The sequence below is a fragment of the Vanacampus margaritifer genome, chromosome 16, assembly GCF_051991255.1.
Source record: "Vanacampus margaritifer isolate UIUO_Vmar chromosome 16, RoL_Vmar_1.0, whole genome shotgun sequence".
Taxonomy (NCBI): domain Eukaryota; kingdom Metazoa; phylum Chordata; class Actinopteri; order Syngnathiformes; family Syngnathidae; genus Vanacampus; species Vanacampus margaritifer.
The window spans coordinates 6,310,053-6,321,259 of record NC_135447.1 but is presented as its reverse complement, the minus strand read 5'-3'; the positions used below and the strand labels follow the sequence as shown (position 1 = coordinate 6,321,259).

The 11,207-nt window shown below is 40.1% G+C and overlaps 1 protein-coding gene across 2 annotated transcripts; it reads right to left on the bottom strand.

Annotated features, from left to right (window-relative positions):
- Positions 1 to 2,259: 2,259 nt before the first annotated feature.
- Positions 2,260 to 10,703, bottom strand: vamp2 (vesicle-associated membrane protein 2). 2 transcript variants are annotated; one of them, XM_077546642.1, is made up of 5 exons: positions 10,260 to 10,644; positions 7,594 to 7,696; positions 7,323 to 7,481; positions 7,184 to 7,235; positions 2,260 to 6,041 (listed from the first exon to the last, which is right to left on the bottom strand). In XM_077546642.1, coding segments are annotated over exons 1-5 (333 nt in total). In that variant the 5' UTR covers positions 10,262 to 10,644; the 3' UTR covers positions 2,260 to 6,024. The 2 variants fall into 2 exon arrangements, with proteins under 2 accessions (XP_077402768.1, XP_077402767.1); XM_077546641.1 differs by lacking the exon at positions 2,260 to 6,041 and having other exon boundaries at positions 7,164 to 7,235; positions 10,260 to 10,703.
- Between the last annotated feature and the right edge of the window lie 504 nt (positions 10,704 to 11,207).

Sequence of the window (11,207 nt, the reverse complement as noted above, 5' to 3'; positions counted from 1 at the left end):
CGTCTGTCCCAGACACCCCCCCCCCCCCCCCCACAATGTGGAGGAGTTCTCGTGGATGAGTCAACTCTCTGCTCGACACTGCTGAGGCCTGGAGCAGCGACGCTGGTCCAGTAAATGTTAAAAAAGCAGACACTTTCATGCACTGCTGACCTACAACTGCTTGATCAGAGTCTGGAACGACCAAGGCGGACAGCCAATAAAAACACAAGGCACAGTTTCCACAAGTCTTCAATGACATGTGGCATATGACTTAAAAGCACTTTTTTTTTTTCTGTTTTCCTCTGATTTAGTGTTTCACTTTACAACCAGCGTGAAATAATTTTTGCTGCCAAAACAAAGACGAAGGAGGTCCGTTGTACGTGCTGGTTTATATTCAAAGTGAAGGCCTGATAAGAGGCAGCAGAGGCAGGAATGCAGTGATGATGGCATCACATTGTGCAGCCACTGCCAAAGCATGCATGTGTATGGGGGAGCCGGAGTGACCTTTAACCTTGGCCAATAGCCCAAGGCAAGGAGGTTCTGCAATAACTCCAGACAGTTCGGGATGATTGACATACTTGGATTTCGCCAAGAGTCGCATGAAATCGCAATGGGGGCGAGGGGGAGGAGTGAAAAAGAATTCAGAGAAAAACAAACTGGGGGGAAGAAGGATCTGACTCAGCAACATGAGGAAAGTCATGTTGCTTGTGATGCATTCGCAAGTGTTGCCCCTCAATTTGTAAAAAAAAAAAAAAAAGGAAAATAAAGACAACTAATTGTCTGAGAATCCCATCTGGTCTCTGTCAGTTCGGTTCCACTCAAATTCTTGGAGATGAAAAAAAAAAACGTCTTAAATTTATGCAGCACGTTATAGGAGGCTAGTTTCCACTATTTTAATAATTAGAAACATGTGCACAAAATTCTATGTTTTCAATCTATTATTCAAGTGAAAACATTGTTGACAACTCTGAGACGACAGTTTAAGATGTCACGAAAAGTAATAACAGATAAACTCTGCCACACTTCTAGGAAACAGCTGGAGAAAAATCAAGCACGTCTAACTCGAATCCGAAGGGGGGGAGGGAGGGGGGGGGGTTCTTTTTCCCGACAGTGTGCCAAGAAGCGTGATGCTGATCATCTGATATCACCATTAAAGAAGTCAAGTAAAAAATGTTCTCTGCAATTTGTTCTATGCGCCCTCACTTGACTAAACATTACAATGATTAATATCGTGTATATTTTCATCTAAAATTATTACATCACAGTTGCTCAAAGATTTGCCTGCATCATGTTGTCAGAGCCATCAACATTCAAGTGAAAGTAAAAAAATCGCTGCAAAATGGAAACACAATTCACAATATTGAGATAATAGTCTCAGAATTGTCAATGCAAACCGTTAAGTTCGCTCTTTGAGAAGCTGTCAGTATTATAAGAATTCTGCTAACAGTGTTTTCAGCGGATTTTTACACAGAAGTTGTCAGTAAAAGTGGCAACGAAAGATGGCTGCCCCCTGGCTTCAGCTGCGGTGGTCCTATTGACAGTTCATTCAAGTCCGTGCCATCACGGCTCACCTGCTTTCTGGGTTTGGTCATGTGACGTCCACACAATTCTAACCTATTAGCAATTTAGAGTCGTAGCCATTCATCAAAGGCCTAATAGATTCAAACCCAGAACCTCAACCAGAACTGTGACGTAGCCGTCTTTGTCATTTACTGACACCTGGTGGTTAAAACGCAGAACTACAACTTGGCAGTGTAGTATTTTTGGTTCTTTCTTCTGAAAGGAGCCTGGTTCTTCGAATCCTCTTGGAATGTCATTTTACAAAACCTTGGTATGGAGTTTGTAAGTGTTTCGTACGAACTCACGTATGTTGTCTCGGTTTTCGCCAGAATATGCAAGTGGTCATAGTGTTGTGGCCTAAGAGGTGCGTTTCTATTTCAGGATCGTGTCTTAGGTCACGTGACGCACACCACACACACAGGGACGTGAATAGGGCTATTATCAGTGCTATTTAGTTTTCATACGTTGCTTTCAGTGTTATCGTACACCACCTTGTGTTGTCTTCACAATCGGGAATTGGGTTTATTGCTGATATATGGACGGAAGTAACTTGTGTTGAGCAATCTGTGTATTTAAACAGTGTGTGTGTGTTGTACAGTTCACTTGGATAACTCCAGTTTAACACGTTTGTCCCTCGTTGTGTTTGCACAATATGACATGTATGTTTATGACTGTATATTGCATACACACACAACGAAAGCACCATTGTCCACAAGGCACTCTTTTCCAATATACATATATTTTATGATGTTCATCAATATAATAAGACATTGATAGATTTACACTACAATTATATTATACAATTTAGTTTTCCATTCAGTTTCCTCTCCTTTACATCGAGCCAACAATGTTTAGTGTCTAATCCCATATTGAACGACAGCACAACAAATCTATCAATAAATAAAAGAAAAAGTAAGAATAAAATAAGAACTGAGCACATTGCCCGTGATCCTCCAGTCAGGTCCCTCCAATAAAACCAGACAAACAGGGGCAATATACAGACACGCCGTTCTCGCCAGAAGCCTCAGTCCCATCGAGAAATTAAAATCTTTCCTCATAAATAAATATATTTAAACAAAACAAATATACAGCATTGTGTGGATACAAACAGCAATCTGATGTAAACAGCAGAATTTGTCTTAAATTTTCTGGACAAATGAAAAATATGTTCCCACGCTGTTGACTTCAGCGATCTTTACCTCGACCAATCAGTGCTTACACAAAATTCAGATACATTGGGAGTTTTTTTTTTTTAAATTAATGCAAAATAATAAAAAAAAGGTGGGCATACAAAACAAAACATCTTTCCATATATATATTTTTTTGTGTGGAATATCGTAAGCCATCCCAGTGACCGTGCAGAAACTCAATAGGTTCCCTCCTAATACTGCGCTCAACCCATTTGGGGCGACATTCCCTTCATGTTAAGATGTTGAGGTTTGCTTAACAATAGAGCACATATACTCATATTTGAAACTTGAATCACAAGATCACAAATGATTTAAAGCAGAAAAAAAAACCCACTCCACTGCTGCAAACTTTCACATCGCCCCACAAATGGGCCGAGCGCAGCGTCAATTTGAGATAACTGAACTTTTCACCAGGACGGCATCGGGTGACATTCTCACACCGGACGGATGTGCTCCCCCGAAAGAATGACGACGACAAGAAACAGAAAGTGCCAAGCTGTTAAAATAAAGATGCACGCCTTTTCACACAATACAGTAAAAGCGACGCGAAGAGACAGCACTCGCTTCATCTTCTCCTTTTTGTGATCAAATTGGTTGCGAAATCACAGGACGACAGCTGGATTGATGGAATAACACGTGTCCTACCCCAATCAGTCGTGCCAGGTCACCTCACTCAGCAGGACGGCTAAAAGAGCCACATTATTCCAAACGTCTTTTTTTTTTTTTATTCCCTATGACTGTAAATATTGGTACGTTGAAAACAAAATATAGGTCCCCCAGCCCTCAAATGATGTTCCTATTACAACACTTAATGCTAGTTTTTGATAGCTAGTTAAATGTTTTGTACTATGAAAATTGGCAGAAACGGGTAAGAAAACGAGGTTGTGCTATATTATTAGTTAAAGGATCCTGTATCTAAAACTGATGACAGATTAAATTTGACTTGAAGACACAAGGTGTGGGACAATTGATGCATGCGGTCCTTCAGTTTTGGTTCAACTTGCATAAAGTACACGGCACACTACGAGCCTAACTAACACTCTGCGGTGCTGCGGTAAAAGGTCCGATAATTTCCGATATTTCAACGTAATAGGATTAAACCTGCTCCTCTCCACTTGTTTTTGATGGCAATCGTCAGCACAAGCCCACACATGAGGTCTTTGGTAATCTTTTTTTTTTTGGAGGTGGGGGCTCAGTGGTCTTCAGATCTGTCACCTCTCTCCTTGCGGCCAAGCAAACAAACGTGCCTTCGCTCAAGAGATTATTTAAGCGGCCTAATCTGTCGGGATAAACTGGGGATATTCCTGGGGTAGAGCTATTCTAACACACACCACATTGATGCACCTGCGCACACGCTCACACACGGTACGATTCGGAATCGGTCACGGGTACGGGGTGGTTGATCTACCTAGCTTGCTTGCTAACATAAAAACCCCGAGGCTACTAAGTACACTTAATACACTTAAAATGAACGATTGCGGGTTATGAATGCTAACGCTAAAGCTTGTTTCCTATGAATCTGGAGCTAGTAGGCTAAATACAGCAAGTGCACCTATTGCTCTGTTACTTATCAAGTAGCCAAAGGGGCCTTATGCACCGTCCCAAACCCCAAAAATTTACAACTGTGCCATGGCAGACGACTGCAATGAACAAGAGAAGCTTAACCCCCCCATACCCCCCCCCCCTCCGCTTGTTGCTTGGCAGTGTATAATACACACAGCTGAATTATAAAAACGGAAACACACACACCAGACAGAAGTAGAGGAACTTCCTCTTCACCTGTCTGTTTCACACAAAAATACACTATAATAAAAATAGAATCTATTACATTAAATGATGCATACCTATAGGGAGAACCATTTAAACACTGCCAAGGAATGCTTTGATTTTTTTTTTCTCCTTTTGTTTCAACAAATCTTTTGACTGTGAATTGCTGGGCCTTTTTAAAAAAAATGCAAATAAGGCTGAACTGTTTGGTGTGCTCTTCGTATGGTGAGGTTCGGCAGCACACTTCAGGCCTGGTTTATCGCCCAGCGTGACAGCGCCATCAAAAACAAGTTTGTTTAGTGCATTTTGTAGATACTCCTAGTAAGGCTTTTTATGTTTTATTAACAGGCAGGTTTGACTTTTGAAATTAAGATATGAATTCATATCTGTGATTGCGTCACATAAACTCCAATTACAACCTGAACAATAGTAGTAGCTAACATTAACGATTGATACCACGACAAGGCATCCTATTCCTGCCTCTCACAAAATTTATCCTTAGACCTCATTTTTTTCCTGTTGTTTGTATGACTGACTCCAGTTTTTTTAATTTCGTTGCGCACCGAAGTATGCTAACAATTACATGTGCTACAGCAAGAGCATTTGCACTAGACTGCAATGAAGGAATGTTTTCGAAATAAGACACTACGTCATAAAAAAATGAAAAGAAGAAAAAACATCTACAGACATATTGGTCCAACGGTACTATGGCAGTTTTAAAACGATTGTGAATTCAATTAAAGCATGCTGCAAGACACGAGGGAGACGGCCGGAGAGCTTGAGGACACAACGGATATTCAAGAGAAACGTGGGAAGGGAGACGCGACTGGGAACCGTTACAAAGGGATAGCTGAACAATTCATGCATTACTTGATCAATACCCGTGAGCTATAACTTTGACCTGAATGAAATCGGACATAATTTCAACCTGGAGATTGTGACTGCAAAAATTCAACCGAAAATTCACTTGTGTGGCCGACTCCGATTGTTGCCACTCGAGCAAGCGGGGGGGACGGACGGATGATTAGAACATGCAAGATACATACTTCGATTATTAGGCAGTAGTCGACGCTGAAGCATACAGAAAAATTAATACAAAAAATTAAAAAATACAAAATGCACACACTCGCACGCACACCTACAAAACAGTATATATCAGAATAAAACTCTACAAATGACTAGATATAGATCAGTCATGTAACAATTATCATTGCCAATCATTGTTTCCTTTTCTGTTTTTGCATCATCACAAGTGTTTGGCTCTCATTATGGCAGGTTAGAGAAGCCGAGAGGACCCAGAACGGACGCAGGGCCGCACACTCACGGGACAAATATTTGACAGGGGTCCAGAGGCGAGGTGGTGGAAATGATTGAGCCACACGGCCCTGAAGGGTTGAGGGGTGTTCTATTGAAGCCAATCGGGGGAGATACATTAACTCATTAGCTCGGATTCCTTTTTGTCATGAATTTCAGGGTTCCTTCTGAAGCAAGGACGTTGGGATTAGACTGGGGTAGGAAGTGACTCTTCTTAGGTGCTGAAGTACACTGCAGAAAGCAAAAAAAAAAGTGATGAATGGTGGTCATTTACTCTAATGTGAGCAAATACTAATTTAGGGGTGTGAGGTGATGAAAATTTGTAATCGTAATTAATCGCATGACTTCAATAGTTAATTCACGATGCAATGTGCAATAAAATATTTTCATACTTTTGTTCACATAAAAGTGGAAACAAATGTTAAACTACTAGAAATATTTTTAATCATTGATACAGTAATTTCATAATAATTCATAACATTGAAATAAAAAACGAGTGTGATATTGATTTGTGTTGAGGTCATTTTTCTGCCACTAGATGGCATAATTGCATTTGTAAGACGGTGACAGCTCAGTGTATTTTTCTTTTCCTATTAAGAGCTAGCTAATCTTTAACTTATTCACTGCCATTGACGGCTATTGACGTCAAAAATTCATTTGAACTATTTCTATTAGTTTAACATTTTTACCACTTTTGTTAACAAGAGTATGAAAACCTAGAATTTTTTTTATTGTACATTTAGAACAGATAAAAAAAATTATGAATAATCGTAAGTTAACAATTGAAGTCTGGCGATTAATTACAATAAAAAAATGTAATCGCCTGACGTGATTAAAAAAAAAAGAAAAGATTATTAAAAATTAGGAGCGTCAGGGGATTAAATTTTTTACCGTAATTAATTGCATGACTTCACGAGTTAACTCATGATTAATCACAAATTTTATATCTGTTTTAAATGTACAATAAAAAAAATCTAGTTTTCCATACTCTTGTTACCAAAAGTGAAAAAAATGTTTAACTAATAGAAATTGTTAAAATGAATATTTGACGTCTATAACCATCAATGATGGCAGTGAATGAGTTAACATTAAGTAACTTGTGAAATTCTGCCCATTTTTTTTTTTTAAATTGTAAAATACAACTTGACCCCAGTCTCCACAAATATTTATTACTGCTAAATTTTGACGTGGGCGTGTCTGCTGCGTTGCGACTGGAATTCCCCCAGTAAAGGCTTTCCAAGTAAGGGGCGGTCATTAATCGCGCGTTTAAAAAAATTAGTGGTGTTAAAGAAACTTTAAATCAATTCAAAATGAATGCACTCATTTTGACAGCCCTACTACTAATAATAAAGATTAGAAAAAAAACATCTTACCAATAATGACAATGAGCACAATCACGCATATCACACCCAGGATAATCATCATCTGTGGTCAGAAGATAAAAAAAATACAAAGTTGTCATATGGTCACATGATCACATGTCATGCTATCAGGAGAATTTTGCGCTCAAACCTTAGCATTCTTCCACCAGTACTTGTTCTTCAGTTTTGCAGCGCTGGTCTCAAACTGAGAGGCTCCAGCCTGCAGAGCATCAGCCCTGTCGTCCAGTTCGGACAGCTTCTGATCACGCTCCAGAACCTTGTCCACATTTACGCGCATAATATCCACCACCTGGAAAGAGACACAAACATCATAATTGAAAGTTGACGTTATTTTCCCGTTTGGATCAGCAGGTAGTAGCAGTATACAAAAAAAATGAGGCAAAAACTTGACTTGTTCTCACCTCGTCCACCTGTGCCTGTGTCTGCTGCAGACGGCGGTTGCTGGTGAGGTTAGGAGGACCCTGACTCCCTCCCTCTGGTGCGGGGGCTCCAGCTGGGGCAGACCTGGTTGTGGAAAAAAAAAAGGAATTGTATGGTGAAACACCCACATATTTGCAGGTCGGCATTTGCAAATTCATTTATTTGTGGATTTTTAAGAGTAACCTAACCTCTGTTTGTTGCTTGTTTTGTCTGCTGTTTTTGTGCTCGGGTCAAAACAATTAAAAAAAAACTTTTTTGACCTTCTACACTACAAATTAACCACATTGCAAAAGGCAAGGTGTTTGGTGATGTGTTAAATTAGTCAATATTGCCATCATGATTAATAATAATAATAATAATAATAAGAAGAAGAAATAAAGAATTTGGTATTTGCTGTTTTTATGCTGAGGCCAAAGCCATAAAAAAAAAAAAAACATTGCTTTGGCACGATTTGGTGGCATTTTGGTGCCAAGCAACTTTGTTGAACTGAGCGAAAGAGATTCCTTCAGTCAGGCCATAGCAATGTCTAATAAAACAAAAAAGTGATTTGCTGCCATCTTGGGGCATCAATAGGTAAATACAAATCCTAACCTAATGCAAAGTCAGACAAGCTTTTAACTCTCGCATGTAAAAAAAAGAAAGAAAAAAGAACAGCATGTAAAAATCCTTTATTTTAACCGAATGTACTCACCACACTAAATCTAGCATGCTAGGCAATAGAAAGTGATGCCTCATCACAAATATGAGTTGTGACAAAGCTACTCTACTACTGTGAGACAAAACTGTGTATAAAGGTCATCTTAACACCAACACACATTACTAATCCTTCGACAACATAAAATCCTACTGGATAGTTGGACAAAAAGTCTGGTGATTCCTTGCATGGTATTGACAATGCTTTGGAGTGATATAAAAACAGATGATGGGTTTATTAATCAAAAGTACCCGACAGAGGTGAAATAATCATGCCACATGGATAGCCTTTCCAAAGTATTTTTTCATTCATTATTAGTTGTTTTGTATTTTTACCACACATTTCACCAGTTTAGTTACATTTTCAGCGACAATCGGCGCTATCTGGTAAATTTACCAATCACAAAATCTCCCCAAATTGTCAATAGTTCAGATGCTGATGAACAGCAAGATCAGATTTAATAAGGACAGCTGGCCACATTCTTATTGTACAGTCCGTTATTCATATTCAGCCCTCTTTAGGGCTTTAAAAAATAATCTTGTATTATTGAGTTCATGGGGCTGGAAAACACACACTATAGCTAGATATGATTTTGCAATGCAGTGTATACAACCAACTGGATTTCTGTATCCTCGCTCTCATTAGCACGATGCGTGACTTTCAGCACTGGAGAGAGACATTTCAGCACTGAACAGCACCACTCCAGTCCGGACCAGTATCAGTCGACTTCCCCCCCCCCCCCCCCCCCAGTCGATTGTGACCTCTAGGACCTCAAACCTTTACGTTCCTTTAAATTCTATACAACCAGAACCGTGGTCACATGACAGCCAGTAAAACATCACGTTTCACGGCCTATAAATAATGTGGCTACAGACAGCAGCAGTGGGGAGGTGCCTTAACAGGAGAATTGATTCAAGGCAAACATGGCGATTTGATTATAAATCGAGATTTAAGGCAATAAACGGGATGTAGTAACACATACGGACATATAATTATGTTAGGACACGATGAATTCTCGGATTGGGGGGGTTTCTTGCTCTTTGTAAAAACGTCCAAGGTTGATTTAGCCATCTTGTTCTTCATCCTCCATTCATTCAGTCAGTCGCCTCAACAATAACAAAAAAAACAAACACTTGCTACTTTAAAAACACCAAAGGAGAGACGTTGTAATGGTTAAAGGGGAATATGGTGATATATAATAATAGTTAGCTGTCAACCCTGTCGTTACCATCGACGACAGAAAGGCAAAGGCTATCCCCACCCCCCCGCTGCAGGAGGTTGCAAATATCACGTAAACTAGGCCTAGGCCTAATTCACAGCTAATAAAAAGACAGTAAATATGACGAGTGGTTTATATTTGTCAAACAACGTTCCGTGGTTTACACGCGAAATTGTGCTTTCAACCGTAAAAAACAAGACAAGTTCCACAATATGCCCTTGATTTTCTACAAATAGCTCCATCGTCACCCGCGACTCAACGAGCAAAATTACCCCGCGGTAAATGTTCGGCATGGGCGAAAATGTATCTTTGTATTAAACGTGGCATCAGTGAATAGATTAATTAGCGTGTGTCTAATGATACAGACGATGTCCTTTCGAACAGAACCGGTCCAAACTGGAAAAAAAATGCGTGCGTGCTGGCTGCAGCTAGCGGCACGAGACGAGGCAGAAAAGAGGCTGGAGATAAACATGGCTCGTCTTTCCACCTCTAAAACCTTAAAAAATCACAAAAACAAACGAAGCTTCTGTTGGTTATTATTATTATTATTATTATTATTATTTTACCATTCGAATGACATTATCGGACACCTGTGAAATAAAACACGCAGGCACAATACAAACGAAGTAGTGACTGATAAATGAGCCACCCAGGAGCTCGCCAGCATCTTTTCGTGAAACCCCATTCATGTATCTAAATGCACAAAGAAATAAGCTAAAACGACGTTTACTTACATTTTTTTTGTAGTAGTGTTGGCTAGACAGCTGTGCTGAAATCCGGGCTGGAAATGTTAGCGTGTGCTAAGTGGCTGGCAGATGGATGTGGGTTGCCTTCTGCGCTCCTCTCTAGCCTCTGGCACCCTTTGGATGCTTCGCCTGCCGTTTCCCTGCCTATATAGCCGAGGAGGGGCACTGGTTCGGGTCTACCGTCGAGATATGTCCACTTATCTAATAAAATACCCCCTTTTCCTCTTCGTATGTGACAGTACCAGAAGACTGTGACTGTAAGTGAGGAGACCGAGCCGTAATGAAGGTATAACAAACCAGTTTGGATTAGCTGGACAAAGATGGCTTGGTGACGTCAAACGAGGCGAGTGTCATGTTAAAATGGGTGGCCGGGGACCTCTTAATGAGCTGTTTTATCTCTCGACAAGCCAGTTTTAACCTATATGTGTCCATATTAACATAGAAGGAGTTTCCCCCTTAGATGTTGTAAGTGTTACAGTTGTAGCGGGGTTGGAAGCTGACATAAAAAAGCTTATTTTGATCGTCTTAGGATTTGTCAACAAAATGGCGTACCTCAGGAGGAGGCGTGGCCAGCAGCACAGCGGGTGTCCATGATGGCTCAGTGTTGATTCGATCAAACATGGAGTGGACCCAGAAGAAACCCACCTGAAAGCTAGTTAACTAGGAACATCATTATTATTATTTATAAATTTGGTTAGGAGGCAAGTACATTATGTATTATTGATATCCAGCATAAGGTCCATGTCACACCAGGGTGCACTTGTAGAATGACTGTAACGAGTATCGCTCCCCCAACTAGTGCCACTTTTGGCCTTCTTTGGTCTTTACTAGTAAACTATAGTGTTGCTCTAAACGTTATTTGATCCAACTAGTAGATATTGTGTCTCACGCCTTATAACCACAAAGCCATACGAGTATTTATTCAGTACCCATTTT